Source organism: Panthera uncia, chromosome C2 (genome assembly GCF_023721935.1).
Source record: "Panthera uncia isolate 11264 chromosome C2, Puncia_PCG_1.0, whole genome shotgun sequence".
Classification (NCBI taxonomy): domain Eukaryota; kingdom Metazoa; phylum Chordata; class Mammalia; order Carnivora; family Felidae; genus Panthera; species Panthera uncia.
Window position 1 is genome coordinate 69,698,235 of NC_064810.1, and position 18,911 is coordinate 69,717,145.

Here is an 18,911-nt window from a genome sequence, read left to right on the forward strand (position 1 = left end):
AATGGAGAATGAGGGGTGCCGGGGTGGCTCATTCAGTTAAGCATCCAACTCTTGATTTCTGCTTGGGTCATGATCTGATGGTTTGTAGGGTGAGCCCTGCGTTGGGCTCTGCACTAACAGTCTGGAGCCTGCTTGGGATTCTCTCTGCGCCTCCTCTCTGCCCCTCCCACATGCTCTCTCTCTCTAAATAAATAAATAAACTTAAGAAAAATTAAAATGGATGGTAGCCTGGGTGGCTCAGTCCATTACGCGTCTGACTTCAGCTCAAGTCATGATCTCGTGGTTTGTGAGTTCAAGCCCCGAGTCAGGCTCCGTGCTGACAGCTTGGAGCCCGGAGCCAGCTTCTGATTCTGTGTCTCCCTCTCTCTCTCTCTGCCCCTCCACAGGTCATGCTCTGTCTCTGTCTCAAAAATAAATAAACATTAAAAAAAAAAAAAAGAAAGAAAAATTAAAATGGAGAATGAGGGGTGCCTGGGTGGCTTAGTCAGTTGAGTATCTAACTCGATTTTGGCTCAGGTCATGATTCCACGTAGCAGTAACCTCTGTGTTGGGCTCCATGCTGAATGTAGAGCTTGCTTGAGATCTCTCTCTTTCTACCCCTCTCCCCTGCTCATACTCTCTCTAAAATATAAATTAATTAATTAATTAAAATTAATTAAAAAATAAATAAAATAAAATGGAGAATGAGTGTGGTAGATTATAATGTGTCACCTTGGCTTAGCTTGAGCTACTTTTCCCAAAATTCCCTTCTGTGTGTGTTAGAAGATCCATGAGAGATTCTTGTGGCAGAGATCCTAGAGACTGAGAGCAGAAGTGAAGTAACAGCCATTTTTGTAGCTTACACACATTGTCATCTATTGGCTGGCTCACCTTGCTGCTGTGAAGATGCAGTCAGGCCTACGACTGCTCCAGCTTCCCCTGAGTCCTCCTCCAGCATCTCCGGCTCCTGGGCCAGGTGTGTGTGTTTAGCTCTCTGATAAGGGTCCCAGCTTCTGCAGGATGATAACACCGTCAAGGTTGGAGGCAACAAAGACTGTCACGGTTTTATTTCATTTTTAGGGTCCACCTTGTGCTTGCTCTCTTCTACCTTAGATTGGGCTTCTCTTCCCCACTGCCTGCCTGCTGACTATATTTATCTCCTAGTTAGGGTTGCCAGATTTAGCAAATAAAAATATAGGATGCTCATTCAAATTAATTTCAGATAAGCAACAAACAATTTTTTAGTGTATATTTATCTGTAATTCACATCTGACTGGGCATTCTGTTTTTGTTTGTTTGTTTGCTAATTCTGGCAACCCTAAGAGCAGAAGAGTAAGTGATTAGAGAAAGAGGATTGCTGGGCAGAATCCCACTGAGGATAGTGACTGAGTTTACAATTACACCAATTAATACCCAGCTGAGTGCTTTTCTCCAGCAGGGCTCAGCTGCCCAGGTGCAGGTAAGGCCTAGATAATTAAGTTCATTCAGAGTTAGGACTTTTATCAGGTGGATGTTTGTAAAAAGCACAAGACAGTTTAGGGCAGAAGTTTGCAAACTTGAGTTTGCCACAGCATCACTCAGAAGACTTTGTCAGAACACAGATTGCAGGGTTCCACCCCTGAAGTTTCTGATTCAGTTGGTCTGAGGTAGGACCCAAGAATGTGCACTTCTAATGAGTGCTGCTGGTCTAGGGACCATACCTTAAGACCCACTGGAGTAGAATGAAATGGGGGACATGAGACCTAAAGGTAGATAAAGGGAGGGAAGGACAATGGAGGGGCTGATGGGCGGAGTGTATTCCTGGTCTTCACTGTGGGCAGAAGACTGGCGACTTTGGAGGGGTTGTTTGTTCCACCTCCTTCAGTCTATTCTTTGCTGTCTTCTAAATTTGACTATATATGTACTATCTCTGTCCTTCCTCTGACACTGGCATCTGCCTCCTTTTTAACCAGGGAATTTTTGAGAACTCTGGTGTCATGACCCTGGTGTCCACTGTGATCTATGAGAAGCTGGGCATTAAAACAAATGCACTGATGGAGGCAACATCATCACAGGGATGCAGAAGTGAAGAGCACAAGGTAACAAGATCCCACACAGAGACCTGTAGGAAGAGAGGATGAGAGAGGAAAGAAAATGGAGGGGGGAGGGGTGAAGGAGGACATGGAAAAGAGAGAGCACGATGCATAAGAAACAGAATGCACGAAGAGAAAAGCAAAACCCAAACAAAGAAAACTGCACAGAGGAAAGAGAAGTACAAATATACAAAGGTTTGGAAAGCAAAGGGGCTAACTGCCTCAGAGAGTTATCTCAGAGGGACTGAGTGATGAAGGAGAACAATGAGGCATAAAGAGCCACAGGAAAGATGAATATAATCTTGTCATCTAAACTGTATGAATATAATCTTGTCATCTAAACTGTGTGTTCTGGGACTGTTTGATCATGTTTCATGTACTCATCCTATATCCTACTTAAAAGTACACTATAGAGAACAAAATTCCCAAGTTGAGGGGATATGAGTGTATGGGTGCAGGTGTGTCATTTTTTTATTCTGTGCTTTATTACTCATGCTGTTTTCCTTTTGCATGTCTCATTTACAATGGTCTGGCAAGATAGTGAGGACCATCACCAACATCAACATCATCATCGGAATAATACAATACTGACAATAATAGCTATTATATGCCAGACACTATACTGTTTTACATATATTATCTCAATCAGTCCTTTCCTTTCACAAACCCATGAGATTGGAAAATCAGCCTCCTCTTTCAGATGAGGGTATTTGCCAATAATGGGATGTGAAGCCAAGTCTCCTCCCTACATCCTCCCACCTACCCAACACTAACAGTCCAGGCCTCTTTTATGATTACATTTCTAAAATCAGGAAGGAACACTTCCACTTGGAGGTATAAGGGAAGGCTGGTCTGGAATGCCAGGAAATGTGAGGTTGAGGAAAGGGGAGGAGAAGGAGAAGTGCAAATTGTTAATCTTACCTCAAATTTACTCTGATTTTCCACATTCTTCTCTAGGGTGTAGAAATGAGAAGCAAGGGAAGACCTTTAAAGAACTGTTCAAACCCCCTACTTTGAAATCACTGTGATAGAAAATGTGGCACAGTGGATAGAGCTCTGTGGGGTACAGAAGGTATAGCAAGGGGATACTGGAGTGATTGGGGCCAGGGCTGAGTCGCTCCCAAAAAAGGGAATCTCTAAAAGCAAATGTCAATGATAGGCTAAGGGTTTCCATTCCTAACACACATAATGCACTTACTTTCATCAGTAAGAAAAAAGGCAAATACCTCTTGTGGAAAAATGGCCAAAATTGAATGTGCATGTCAAAAGAAGAAATACAGGTGACTAATCAACATGTGGGGAAAAAAAAGGTCAACTTTATAAGCAACCAAAAAATGCCAATCAATACAGCAAATCCCCTATTGTTCCAAAAAAATTTTTAGATAACATTCACTTTTGGTGATTGTGTGGAGAAATGAGTAATTTACTCCACTAGAGGGCAATTCACCGGTATGTATTCACGTTTACTTTTACTTTTTATTTTCTATTGATGTAAAATATACATAACATAAAATTTACCATTCAACTATTTTAAGTATATAGTTTAGTGGCATTAAGCACATTCACATTGTTGTGCAACCATCACCATCATCCATCTCGAGAACCTCTTTTACCATCTCAAACTGAAACTTTGTACCCATTAAATAATAACTCTCCATTCCCCCTGTATTCACATTTTAATATGATTTATGATTACCATACCATACCAGGGAGCAGAGAAGGAGAAGCCTGAATCCTACACTAAGGTGTGGAAGTCTAAAGGCCAGGGAAAGGCTTTCTGCAACAGGTGATGCCTGGGCTGAGACTTGAGATAGAATTTAATTTGCCAAGTGTGGGTGGATGGGGGGCAGTAAGGGCATGCTCCCTGCCCCGGTTCTAATAATGCTTCTAAGGAGCGCCTGGGTGGCTCAGTTGGTTAAGCGTCCAACTTCAGCTCAGGTCATGATCTTGTGGTTCATGAGTTCCAGCCCCACATCAGGCTCTGTGCTGACAGCTCAGAGCCTTGAGCCTATTTCAGATTCTGTGTCTTCCTCTCTCTCTGCCCTGCCCCACTCATGCTCTCTTTCTGAAAAATAAATAAACGTTAAAAAAATAATTCTTCTAAGTATTTAACAATTAATCACTATGCCCTTATTTACATATGTGCATATAGACAATTTTTGCATACAAATTTCTGAATGCACAAAACTCCCACAATTTGAATTAGGCTACAGGATGGAAAGTTCTTTTCTGTTTTTTAAATTTTTTTTAGTTTCTTTAATGTATTTATTTGAGAGAAATAGAGACAGACAGACAGACAGACAAAGCTTGAGCGGGGGAAGGGCAGAGAGAAAGGGAGAGAGAATCCCTAGCAGGCTCTGCACTGTCAGCACAGAGCCCAACGTAGGGCTCTAACTCACAAACTGTGAGATCATGACCTGATCCACAGTCAAGAGTCAGACACTTAACTGACTGAGTCACCCAGGCTCCTCTCTTCTTTGTAGTTTTGACCTGAGTTCCTTTTGTGATGGACATCTGTACAGTGAAGTTTTGCATATGAATTAGGCTCCATCATCTAGAGTCACTCTTGTAGGGTTGGGAAGGCAGAGGTCATCTTTCAATGCCTGGCTATTTTCTGCAAGAAGTTTATAATGGATATGCGGGGTGTTCTTCAGCAGCACTCTAGGACCTGGTCACTAGCACTGTGCATGACAGTCAGGAGAAAGTCACTGCAGCTGCAGTCAGAAAATCAGTTTCCTGATTCACCTTCCCTTCTTTGTGGAAGAGACAGCAGTTCTGATGGAGCCAAGTTCTACAGGGTTGTTCTGGAAGACATTCTTTTTTTTTTTTTTAATTTTTTTTTAATGCTTTTATTTATTTTTGAGAGAGAGAGAGCAAGTGGGAGAGGGGCAGAGAGAGAGAGAGGGAGATGCAGAATCTGAAGCAGGCTCCAGGCTCTGAGCTGTCAGCACAGAGCCCGATGCAGGGCTCGAACTCATGAACCGTGAGATCATGACCTGAGCTGAAGTCGGACACTCAACTGACTGAGCCACCAAGGCACCCCATTCTGGAGACATTCTTTCAGGGCCAGCACAAAGCCCCCTTCTCCAGCTTTTCCAAGTGTATTGTAAACACTCATCCTGTATGAAATCACTCTCAGCTTAAAAATGGATTCTGCTTCCTGTAACTGAACCCTAATAAATCTTTAACGAACATTTTCCCTACTTTAGAATGGTGGCTATTAACTCCATTGAAAGAAAGATAAAATTTTTTCAAGCTACAGTTTATAGAGAAGGACTCCTAGCCATAAATAACTTACCAAAGTCTTAAAGTCAGTAGTATTGGGACCCAGATCTCTCTGTTGCCAAAGCCTTTGCTCTTACTTACCACCTATTAAAAAACAAAATTCAAATGAGTAAAATTGAGGATCTAATTGGCTTTATTAAGCAATTCATGAATCTGGCAGCATCCCATCTAACAAGTAGAGGAGAGTTCATAGGAAGGAAAATTATTAGCAGAAGAAAAGAAAGGACTGTATTAGGCAAACTGGCCTTCTGAAGGAAAAGGGCAGGTCTTATTATGCAGATTACCTCATCTTCCTTTGGGGGATAGAGAAGGCCTAGACAGCAGATTACCTAGTAGTGCTTTTTGGAAAATTCTTGACTGACCAGTTAAAACTTAACATTTCTGGGGGAGGTTGGAACTGCAATTAGGTTAGATATTAAGCTCTGGTTTAGTGACTTGGCCTAGCTCAAGAGGCACCATTTTCGGCCTGTGGTTTTCAACACACCTTATGTTGACTCCCCAAAATTCACAAACATACTGATTCACACACAAAATCTTCTCTGCATTGGTGGATAGTGTATTCAAATTGTCTTTCTTGTTCATGTTTTCTTTGTCTCTGTCTTCCAGATATGCTGTCAGGGGAAGCCAGCTAGGCATTCAGAGGATGTGTAAAGAATCACCCAGTACAGGGGCAGCTGGGTGGCTCAGTGGGTCGAGTGTCCAATTTCGGCTCAGGTCATGATCTCGCAGTTTGTGGGTTCGAGCCCCATGTCGGGCTCTGAGCTGTCAGCATAGAGCCCAGAGCCTGCTTCAGATTCTGTATCTTCCCCCCCTCTCTCTCCCTTCCCCGTTCATGCTCTGTCTCTCTCTCAAAAATAAATAAACATTAAAAAAATTAAAAAAAAAAAAAGAATCACCCAGTACATAGCAGTGGATAATTCACAGAGTTGGTCCTTTAATCCAGTTTAACTACTAACACAGGGAGCCAAGGCAGAGCTGAAGCATACAGCCCCATAGGATTAGGCCAAGTTTTTTTTTTTTTTTTTTTAATGTTTATTTATTTATTTTTGAGAGAGAGAGAGAGAAGTAGTGAGTGGGGGAGGGTCAGAGAGAGACAGGGAGACAGAATCCCAACCAGACTCCACACTATTAGCACAGAGCCTGATGTGGGGCTTGAACCCACAAACCAAGAGATCATGACCTGAGCTGAAATCAGGAGTCAGACACTTAATTGACTGAGTCACCCAGGTGCTCTAGGATTAGGACAACCTTAAAACCATACTGCTTTTCTGATGATGAGAAAGCATATGTGAACCTGGGAAAGAAGGGGGATAATTTCTGGGAAGAATTGAATTTGGGGTTTTTATATTTGAACTCTTTTTTGGCATTGGGCCATCTTGCTTGCTTTTCTAGGGAAATGTCTTCTATGACCCTTCAAAAATCTGTTTCTGGGGCACCTGTGTGACTCAGCTGGTTAAGCATCTGACTCTTGATTTTGGCTCAGGTCATGATCTCACAGTTTGTAGGTTTCAACACCATTTTGGGCTCTGCGCGGACAATGCGGAGCCTGGTTGGGATTCTCTCCCTCTCTCTCTACCCCTCCCTTGCTCATTCATTCTCTCTCTCTCTCTCTCTCTCTCTCTCTGTCTCTTTCTCTCTCTCCCCCCCCACTCCATCCCTCCCTTAAGCTCTCTCTCCAAATAAACTTAAAAAAAAAATCTGTTCCTATTGGTTTAATAAACGACACTAGAATTGAACTACTTGAAAAAAACTAAGTTAGAATACTTCCTCAGGCTAAGTGTCAAAATTAATTCCTGCTATATTAAAGGATAAAATGTAAAAATTAAAAGAACCAGAAAAAGATATAGTTGAACTGTTGAACTGGAAATAACATAAATGCCCATCAGTAGGGGAATAAATGATGCCATATTCATAATGAAGTACCATAGACTCATTACAAACTATGAGGTAAATCTAAGTTTACAGACCTGGAAAGATGATTATGTTGAACCTGCAAGCAGTAAATATAAGATACTAAACAATATGAGTAGAGGAATGCCATTTTTATTTTTAATAATTGTGTACTTAATCCTGTATTTATGTATATATATAATAAAGTTTGAAAAGTGTTAGAAAAGAAACAAGCACCCCCAAATGGAGTATTTTGTACTAAACCCCATGTCAGCAAATCAGGCTTAAATCAACCTAATCTAATTGCAGTTTCAACCTCTCCCAGGACTGTAACCTTCAGCTAGTCAATCTGGAATTACCTGGTCAGCACTAGTGAGGTAATCTACCTGACAGACTCCCATCTTTCCCCAAAGCATAGTGACCTTGCCTGAAACTCTGTGCTAGACACTTCCTTTTCCACCCTGTTCTGCCTATAGAAGCCTTCCCTTTTATACAGCTTCTTGGAGCTCCTTTTTATTTGCTAGAGGGGATGTTGCCTGATTCATGAATCTTTGAATAAAGCCAATTAGATCTTCAAATTTACTCGGTTGGATTTTGTTTTTTAACAACAGATATGTACCAAACTGAGGCCCTCTAGATTACCCCTGGGGACGGCGGGGGATAGAAACGGAAGGGCCAGAGGAAGCAGGACCATTTTTACTTCTCTCTATAATATTTTTAAGAATGGTAGAACTATGAATTATTTCTACTAATTGTGTTCAGTAATTTAAAAACTGAGTCTTTAAAAAAAAATTTTTTTTTAACGTTTATTTATTTTTGAGTAGAGAGAGACAGAGCATGAGCGGAGGAGGAGAAAGAAAGAGGGACACACAGAATCTGAAACAGACTCCAGGCTCCGAGCTGTCAGCACAGAGCCTGAAACGGGGCTCAAACTTATGAACCATGAGATCATGACCTGAGCTGAAGTCGGATGCTTAACTGACTGAGCCACCAAGGTGCCCCTTCTCATATATAGTTTTAGCTACGTATATAAAATATTTATAACTTTAAAAATCTAAATATTGCTATTAAAATTCGCCACAAACAGCTCAGCAATTAAGTCACAAAAGCTACGTTTGATCAATTTCACAAAGTGCTTGGTTCCACACCCCAGAACAGAATGGCTCCAAGTGCACAAGGTGAAGGCATGTCTGGGATATCCTCTCTTGAACTACATTCAAGTTATGAAGAATCCCACTCCATGACTACAGCTATAATCTACTTGGTGATACTGCACAGAGTGTGGTACTTGAATGTGCCAGGGTGGTCATGCAATGAGACTTCTGGCCCACAGCATAAAACAAAAGGGACTAGAATAATCTGCAGCCAGAAGAGCCTGCCCTGAATTGTTTTAGACTGCTCTCTTTCCTTCATAACTATCTGAGGAGAGCTCCTCCCTATAGCTTTACATAAGACCATTCCCCATTCTTTAAGTAGGAAAATTCTACTCCAGTTAAAGTAGAAACTGAATTACTTCATAATAAACATCTCATCTTCCCCAAATAGAGTGCATGCCTTGTTTGTGTTCTTCATCCAGGTTTTAAAAACTTGATAAGACAAGATGCAGATTAGTTTCCATTTTTATTAAAGTGTTTTTTTTTTTACTAAGGAATACATTACACTTAAAGTTCAATGACACAAATAAAGATTAGTTCTTAAATCTTCTATTTCATTTATCAAAAATGTAAACATAAAATAATTTACCACTTCTTCCCCAATCTTGACTGAACATAAAAAAAAAAAAAAAAGGAGTCATATTTTCAGGTAAATTCTTTCTTCAGAATGAATAGCAGAGACTTTATTAAACTATATTCATCTTCCTGGGCTGCAAGGACATGGCATGGATGACTAAGTGCTCACTATGCACTGGGTTTGCGGGTCTGTGACTGAAGTCCACCTCCTCCACCAGGACTGCTCAAGTGCCCTCAGAGATGGCCCTTCTCTCTCCGTTTGGTGTCCAAGGACATGGACAGCGCTAAGGCCTTGAGCACAAGACACTGTGATGAACATGATGTGCAAACTGGCATACTCCAGGAGGCAGATCAGAGCCAGCAGTGACCTACCGAGTCTGGATGAGTGTTAGTCATAGAATATTAGAGCTAGAAAGATTCTGAGAAAGCAGCTAGTCATTTTACAGTTGGTCTCAATCAGTAAGTCTTCTAATATTGAGGAGAATATTGATAAATTTTTATGGAATACTCAGACATACTTATGTATCTTCCTAAGCCATTTAAACTTCATTAATTTGTTTCTCATCTTCAAATATTGATAAACTCTTAAGCCAACATACTAGGCTGAAACTAATTTCAAGCATAACATTTCATAACATTTGAAGAATGCCTATTTGGTTTTAACAAACAAATATTCTTAAGAAATAAGTAAGGAAAAAGGATGCTCTTCAGGAGAATATTAGAGGGGTCTATATTAAGACAACCCTAACTGCTTGCCAGTTTCTTTAAAGCTGTCAGCTCAAGTCTGCTGACATGGCTTTTGCTGCCTTCCTGTAAATTCTGTTCTTAAAAACCTGAGAGACAAATTCACTTGATATTTTTGACATTTAGGATCTTAATACTATCAAAATGAACCTAAATCTGAACTGAAAACTGAGGTAGTCTAGTCAGTTTTTATATGCACTCCACACGTTTTGAGTCAGAAAGGACTCCAGTCTACTATCCCCAAATCAGCTACTCTTCATTCTCCTTCCGTGCCCCAGCTGGCTTCCACAATAGTTGCAGTCTGCTAGTCTCCTCCTCAGTGAACTGCTTCTGTTAGCATAAAGGGCATCCTGCCAAAGGATACTAACATTTAAACCATTTCAAATTCTTCAGTTCAAAGTAGAAGTCTAGCCCACTAATTCTGCACTGAAATCTCAGATTCTAAGTCTGTTTTTAGAATACTGACATATTCTAAGTGACTCAAATGAGCCTCTTAACGCTTCTTACAGGTTCAGTGGCCTTCTAAATCTTCATGGAGTACACTATGAAGAATCAGTGATTAGCAACTATTCTCGAGACTTATTGAAGAGGAAGGAAGACACCAGAGGAGTTAGTTACCCTCAGAAGCTCAAGATTTTTTAGCCTCACACTTTAGCAATTTCCTTATTTGTGCAGAGAAAACACTAGGGGATCAGATTCCAAGCTTAATAAATATATATAGAAAAAATGTCATCTATAATATTTTCTCCAGAAAGTTATTAGTGCAAATATAATTATATCAATAAAAAATAAAGCAAAAATATATTTCAAGTATAAAAAGCACCATGCTTGGAAAGAATACTACCTAAATGGCATTACTGCACAACAGTCAAAATATAATCGAACCTACCACTGTGAATTCTCAAATCTATTCATCATCGTATTTTTGGTGAAATTCTTTATACACCTTTGCAGATGATTCATAATCACAATAGACATATAAGTTGAGAGTTTTATAATTTTCTTTAAAAATATACTCTATGCTTTTTTCTGACCTTTAAAGTATGTGTGACAAAGGCAGAAAACTGAGCACTGGCCTGACACCATTACTATTAGTTTCTTTTTAGCTGAAGTCAGCTGTGCTAGAGACCCCCAGCACTTTACAATGACAAATACCTTCAATTTAAAACTGTATGCAAATACATATTCAAAATTAATGCGTTGAAAAACAAAAGTTGACTTTCTTTATGCTGGGGCTGCACTTTGGCTCCAGTACCAAATGGTCAGTTGGAATTATTTTTTAGTAATTATACTGCTTGCTCACTCAGCACAATTTCTTAAATGCAGTGCTCAATAACTATATGCTAAATTAAGGGTGAATGAATGAATGGATGGATGGATGGATGGATGGATAGATGGATGGATGGATGGATGGATGAATGAATGAATGAATTTGTCCAGGAGTTATGTTTATAATGCCGCAGGACTTCAGTAGCTTTGGAGACAAACTGTGCATTACTCATCATTAAAAAATTTCAAACTGGAATTACTAAGAAGGGTTGATAAGCTCTAGTACCAGAGCAGAATTACTTCTGAGGATGAGAATATAAAGCAGGAGGTAAAGAACATCACCTCATTTCAAAGCACAGGCAATTTTCTGACTTCTGTGGACTGAGCTTTATGTTGTGGGTAAAGTGAGCCCTACTGAATAGGCCCTATAGCAAACCTACACTTTGCTATTAGTAAACAATTCAAATCATCTGTTTTGACTTACATTTTTCTTCTTACATATGAAATAATTTTCAGATAGTAAGAATTCTTCTGTTAACAATTTCTAAGCCCACCTGAAAGGAATAGTTCTATTTTTGTTGGATTACAGCTGTCATAACTGTTTTCTGAAAAACATACAATTATGTTTTCTTCTGTTTGTTTGCATGTCTTCAATGTTTTTACAGGGCAGAGTATTTTTCTCTCTCTGCTCCCACAGTTTTTCAAGTCATTATTAAATTACTGGAGAATACACTGGAAGGGCTACCAACATGTAATAGTTCAGTAGTAAACTGCCACACAGCTGGTTTGAAAAGGCAAGCATGGTTAAATCATAAGATTTAGCAAATTATAATTTAAAAAAACTTTTGAGAACTATGAGAACAATGATTTAAGTGTACCAAGCACAGCTATTAAACTCAATATAGGTATAATAGTGATGTAGAAACCCAATTCAATTACTGTCTATAACTCAAAGGACAATTTATACTTGTGAGGACAGGATCCACAATTTATAATTTTGTAATAATTAGCTTTTTAAAAAAAGTTACTGCAGTATTGATGAACTTTCCCATCATTTTAGGTTAATGAAAATGCTGAGGTATGTAATCACTCTGAAAATTTCACCAATTATCCCATTTTCAAAGGAAAACTTCAGGCAGGTTATATATGCTGAAAAATAGAGACATGGTGACTTGGAATTCCTTCTCCTCCTCCAAACTCTGAGGCTGTTGGGTTGCTGATGAAGAGTGACTGCTGTGAAGCTCTGCTTCAAGGTCTTATTGTAGTCAACGCTTCCAAGCCAAAGTCAGGAATGCCACTTCTGCCATCTGCACAGGTTGGCACTCACCCAGATTTTGTGCTTTGTTCAGAAGAACATGACACAAAGGAATGTCTTGAGAATTCACTTTTCCTAGTGCCATACACATAGAAGAAATCCAGCCAGCAGAGGAAATAGATTGCCCAGCAGAAGCCAGAGGGTGACCACCAGGCTAGAGGAACGGGAACAGAGATCTAGGGTTGAAAACAAGAAATTGACTTTCTGGAGACATTTTTGGAATAAATCATACCACGTAAAAATTAACAGATGAATATAGGTGATTATTGAAAGGTGAATAAGGACCACCTTTGGGAGGAGAATCAAGAATGACTTCCTGAAACCTAGATATGCAAAGTCATTTTCTTACATTTATGGAAAAAGAATGAAATATTTTATGCAGGAAGAAAAAATGATATAACCACCATATCAAGGTTACTTTTTTGTTAATTTTTTTAAATGTTTATTTATTTGAGAGAGAGAGAGAGAGAGAGAGAGAGAGAGTATGTAGGGGATGGGCAGAGAGACAGGGAGACACAGAATCTGAAGCAGGCTCCAACCTCTGAGCTGTCAGCACAGAGCTCAACGTGGGGTTCAAACTCATCAACCATGAGATCATGACCTGAGCCAAGATTGGATGCTTAACTGACTGAGCCATCCAGGCACCTGCACCATATTAAGGTTAAAAGCAGCACCCGAAAAAAGAAAGAAGTGTCTTCAGAAAATATCCCAACAAAGCTAAAGATGCTACACAGAAAGTAAATTAACATCTTGGCTATTCTGACATGGGGTGCAGGACTTTCTTCCCCTTTTCTTCCTTGTCCTTTCTAAGTATGGTGACCCTATAATTTATCTCCTCAAATCAGGACATTTTGAGACAAGTGTTGAAATAAATATCTAGTCCCAAGATGGAACCACTCCTATGCAGGGTGCCATGTCAGCAAACTGAAACTTAAGTTAATTTTTGAGTTCCTCTGCTTGACCAGAAACACAGTATAACTAGTAAGCTAATCTCCAACTGCCAAGCCAACCGAGACCTACACTTGTTTCCTTTTTCTTTGCTCTTTCCAAATATGGTCAGATATGCAATCAACTCAAGCCAAGTACTTCTTCCTTGTTTCCTGCTTGCTGTCCTTTTCCCTTATTTTGCAGTTTTCTACTCTTGAGTGTGGAGACTGCCTACTTTATGAAGTGTGAAATAAAATTTGCTTAGACCAACTAAATAGTTCTTTCTGATTAATACAAGGGAATGCTATTAATAATTATACCAGGACCACTGGCACATTGACTGTCCCAGGAAAACCAGGACATATGGTCCCTGATCTCTAAATACCTACCCATCTATCCATATTATCCCAGGCTGATATGGAAAGGCAGAAGATTGTATGGGCTTTGGGCACTAGGAATACATTAAAAAAAATTTTTTTTTAATGTTTATCTTTATTTTTAAGACAGAGAGAGACAGAGCATGAGTGGGGGAGAGGCAGAGAGAGAGGGGGAGACAGAATCTGAAGCAGGCTCCAGGCTCTGAGCTGTCAGAACAGAGCCTGACGCAGGGCTCGAACTCGTCAACTGCGAGATCATGACCTGAGCTGAAGTCGGACGCTCAACCAACTGAGCCACCTAGGCACCCCAGGAATACATTTTAATTTAGCTATGAGTCATTCTCAGGGCTAAAATTACTTCCCCAAACAATTCTCAGAATGGGAAACATTTTTGGGGCCTCCTGGGTGGCTCAGTCAGTTGAGCATCTGACTCTTGGTTTCAGCCCAGGTCATGATCTCATGGCTTTGTGGGTTTGAGCCCCACAGTGGGCTCTGCACTGGTAGTGTGGAGCCTGCTTGGGATCCTCTCTCTCGCCCTCTCTCTGTCCCTCCCTCATTTGCACTCTATCTCTCTCAAAATAAAAAAACTTTTAAAAAATTAAAAAAAAAAAAGTTATACACACACACACACACACACACACACACAAAGTATGGAAAAAATTTTTATTGTATCCAGGAGACCAGGTCAACCTGACTTTATTTTAGAAATAAGTTGTCCTTTCTAATATTTCAATTAATAAACAGCCAACCAAGTTTCAAGTCTGACTTGCTTAAAAGATAAGAAAAATAAGATTTGTCTTCAGCTACACAATGAAAAGAATGATAATAGTTAAGGCACTGAAGCTTGCTCTTCTGAGCACTATGCAGTGTGGAACAAGTATTTAAAAAAAAATATTTCACTGCCTGTAAGCCAGGTAAACAATGGAGAATTTCTATTCTTCCTCAATGGAATCATGCTGGTATTTGTAAAATCTTAAAAAAAAAATCCCACTTAGCTAACAACAGTCCTCCAAGTTTAGTCCTTATGTCAACAATATCAGCATCACCTGGGAACTTGTTAAAAATGCAAATTCTGGGGGCACCTGGGTGGCTCAGTTGGTTAAGCGTCTGACTTTGGCTCAGGTCATGATCTTGTGGTAAGTTCAAGCCCCAAGTTGGGCTCTGTGCTGACAGCTCGGAGCCTGGAGTCTGCTTCGGGTTCTGTGTCTCCCTCTCTCTCTGCCCCTTCCCCTGCTCATGCTCTCTCTATATATATCTCAAAAATAAATAAAAACATTAAAAAAATTTTAATGCAAATTCTCAAGCTTTAACACAGATCTTCTGAATCCGAAATTCTGGGAGTTAAGGCCTAGCAATTTAACATGATTCTGATTAAATTTTGAGAACTTCTGACGTAGGACTGCACTATTCAATATGGCAACCATAGCTATATGTGATATTTAAATCTCAGTTAATTACAATAAAATAGTTTCACACTAACATTAACCACATCTTACATGTTCAAAAGTCATATGTGGCTAATGAGTACTGTACTGGACAATGCAGACTATGGAACATTTCCATCAACCCAGAATAAATTGGATAAATTGTAGCCTAGAGCATCAGGTAAAGTGGTCTTGGCTGGATTAACAAATGGACCCTGGAGTCATTAATAACACAGGCATATCCCTTTACTTCCTGACTTTCAATTTAGCCCAAAGGAAATAGGAGAAGTACGTACTGTTTATCTACTGTTGGTACTAAAATTTAACAAGCTATTAAAACATTAACAGGAGTTCTGGAACATTTGTTCTTCAAAAACACTACACTTTCTATGCTAATACTAATTAAGATGAAAAGATTCAAAAAGAGGGTTTCAAAATCAATTAGAGACAATAAGATCTGGGTTTTTTTTTTCTGAACTTCATTATTTATTAGCTATGACCATGGATAATACATTACTTAATCTCTTTATACCTTAGTTTTCTCATGTGTAAAACGATAATTCCTACCTCATTAGGTTTTGTGATGGTTAAATGCAATGATGTAGACATAAAGAATTTGGCAAAGTGTCTAAAATTCAATAAATGGAAACAAAAACAACCCTTACAATCTGAAGAGACTAGAAAGAATTCAGAAATAAATCTTTCATATTCACTAATGGAAACTATCTTAGGCAATACAGAACAATCATTTAATCATATTCTGCATTTAGAAAGTGATGACTAAAGGAGAGAGAAAAGGTCAGCGTTTCACATTCTAAAAGAAATTACAAATGTAAGAAAAGTCTATGCGAACTAACACCTGAGAACAACAATAATCAGAAAAATTTAGGGAGAAGAATATCTTTTACACTTCCTCCAGAATATTGGGAGTTTTAATGTTTTAAAGGCATGCTTAAAGACCTAAAAAAATACTTTCATAAAACTGAAGGATTAGAGATGGTCATTTTTATATTTGTTTACTAAGCTTCATCATAGGTTAATTCTAATAGTATTTCTCATACAAGTACATTTAAAAAAAAGTATTAAACTGAAGCAAGCTATTTACCTGAAAAAAACATTTCTTATAAAGTTTGCCATAGTTTCTGGCACATAGTTTAATATTCTGTAAAGGCTCAGTATGCTCAGTAAACACATCAGCAAATATGGTAACTCAAGATATTTTACAATTTCAACAGTGATGTATACGTTTTAAAAGCAATGCCTAAAATGTATCCTTGTAATATTTATACATTTTTCAAAATGTGGTGGTTGTGATGCTCTTTTGAGCATGCTTCCTCATGGAAATGGGCAAGTTAACAGGGAAATCAACCACATCATACCAACACTATATCAGAAGGATAACTGATAAAGAAGGAGCAGGATAAGCAGTCTCAGGTGCAGACTGTGCAGGCATAAGGGGCTGGTGGTTTGCAATCTCGACTCTCCACCTCCTTTCAATAGATTCACTTGTCTTTGCCATGTTCCAAGAACAAGAAATAATTATCATAGCCCCTTGACCTGGTTTGGATTTCCTCTTAATCCTAGACATTCTTCTACTGTACTCCCAAGATTCTTACCTCTGAACCAGCACAAATAACTCTCTATTTCAATTCTAACTGCTAATAGCTCAATCCTTGCTCATCTCTTGGATGATGAGATAGAGACAGATTGTTACAGTTAACTGACATTAGCCCTAAGGATGGGAACTCCATCAGAACCACCTACTTGTGGACTATCAACCCTTCTATTCTAGCCATAGTAATATAACAGTAACAACAAAATTAGGTCATCCTACCAGTTTCATATTAAAAGTAAGTTACCTAAGAGTATTTAGCACTACATGTACTATTTACCACATTAAAAGGACCCATGATCTTCTGTCATTTCAAACAATTCATTATGTCAGTACTATTATAACTGCACTGCAGAACACAGCAGACTCCCTGAAGTTCTGTTCAGAAAAGAGATAACATAGCAGGCTTGAGGTTGCCATCCTTCAAAGTCCAGCTTGTAAGCTGGTGTCTGTCTGGGAACTGGTTTCCTCCAGACATCACCCCATTGCCCCTTTCCCCTTTGCTGATTCTGCTTTAACAAGTCTTTGCCATAAGTACAACTACAGGCTGAGTCCTGTGAGTCCTAGCGAACCACCAAACCTGGAGGTGGTCTCAGGCACTCCCAACACAAGTACAATCTCCTAAAACTCACTCTCTACCTAACAGCTCATATCTGCAGAAAGCCCCCAGGATTTGGGAAAGAAACTAAATCTTAGAGGTGGAGAAACTTTGAAGTGTAAATGAATGTAGCCCTCCATTTTCAATCAGACCAAGGAACAGGCAAAGGGCTACACGGTTCCATTTAAAAAATACCTCCAAGGGCACCTGGGTGGCTCAGTCAGTTAAGCATCCGACTTCAGCTCAGGTCATGATCTCATGGTTCATGAGTTCCAGCCCCACATCAGGCTCTGTGCTGACAGCTCAGAGCCTAGAGCCTGCTTTGGATTCTGTGTATCCCTCTCTCTCTGCCCCTCCCCTGCTCATGCTCTCTCAAAAATAAACATTTAAATAAATAAAATAAAATAAAATAAAATAAAATAAAATAAAATAAAATAAAATAAAGCACCTGGTAGCTCAGTTGGTTAAGTGTCCAACTCTTGATTTCGGCTCAGGTCTCACAGTCATGGGATCAAGCCCCGCATGCGGCTCCCCAGTGAGTGTGAAGCCTGCTTGGGATTCTCTCTCTTCCCCTCTGTCCCTCTCCCACTCACATTCTCTTGCCCCCTCAAAATAAATAAAGTTAAAAAAACAAAAAATACCTCCAATTGAGAAAATGAAACAGTGCATGAGATCTTTATTATTCATATTCTAAAATGTCAAACTGATATAAAAACATAGGCCATTTAATTAAAATCTCATAAATCATAGGTCAAAGCCTAACTCAAGAATTTTGCTTTTATAACTCTTAGTAATAGGTCATCAGCTTCAGTTTACACACTTCAATAGTAGGAAATGCCTTTTTCTCAAGGTAGTTCTTTCCATTCCTCTCTTGAATCTAAAGGATTTAACTGGAATCTGTCTCCCTGCAACTTTATTCTGTTGGTCTCAATTCTACTCTCTGGAGTCTCACAGAATGAGCAAAATATACCTCAATGAAAACCACTTTGTCTCTACTAGCCAGTCTTTCTATCTTTGTGCATATTTGTGTCTCCTTGCACTTTTCTCTTCTTTGTGGGTATGTCAGTCCCTTCTTTAAGCATCTTTTTGAGTGTCTTTCCCTTTCTTTTACCTAACCTAGTTACACCACAGGCATATTGCATGTTCATAGATATTGCATGTTCAGTCCCAGACCACTACAATTAGTCAAACCATGCAATAAAGCAAGTCAAATGAATGTTTTTGTTTCCTGGTGCATATAAAAGTTATATTTATACTGCACTATAGTCTGTCAAGTGTGCAATATTATGTCTAAAAAAATGTACATACCTTAATTTAAAAGTACTTTGTTGTTCAAAAATGCTAACCATCATCCGAACTTTCTGCAAGTTGTAATCTTTTTTGCTGATGAGGGTCTTGCCTAGATATTGATGGTTGCTGACTGGTTAGTGGTGGGTGGTGGCTGCTGAAGGTTGGGGTGGCTGTAGCAATTTCTTAAAATATGACAACAATGACATTTGCCACATCAATTGACTCTTCCTTTCACAAATGATTTCTCTGTAGCATGTGATGTTGTTTGATAGCATTTTGCCCACAGAACTTCTTTCAAAGTTGGAGTCAACTCTCTCAAACCCCACTGCTCTTCCTCAACTAAGTTTAGGTAATATTCTAAATCCTTTGCTGTCATTTCAACAATCTTCACAGCATCTT

General features: G+C 39.2%; 1 protein-coding gene across 2 annotated transcripts in view; it reads right to left on the bottom strand.

The window, feature by feature from the left end:
- LMLN (leishmanolysin like peptidase) overlaps window positions 1–18,911 on the bottom strand; it is a 138,432-nt gene that overhangs the window by 46,010 nt on the left and 73,511 nt on the right. The window contains exons 17-19 of one of the 2 annotated variants that reach the window (XR_007457285.1): window positions 12,297–12,460; window positions 5,350–5,420; window positions 871–992 (exon numbers count right to left, since the gene is read on the bottom strand). Coding sequence is in view for 1 of the 2 variants with exons in the window: in XM_049628330.1 (XP_049484287.1) it covers window positions 12,360–12,460 (101 nt within the window). In the remaining variant the exon portion in view is untranslated. Of the gene's footprint in view, window positions 1–870; window positions 993–5,349; window positions 5,421–7,435; window positions 12,461–18,911 lie in introns of those variants that run through there. The other variant, XM_049628330.1, reaches the window with a different exon arrangement.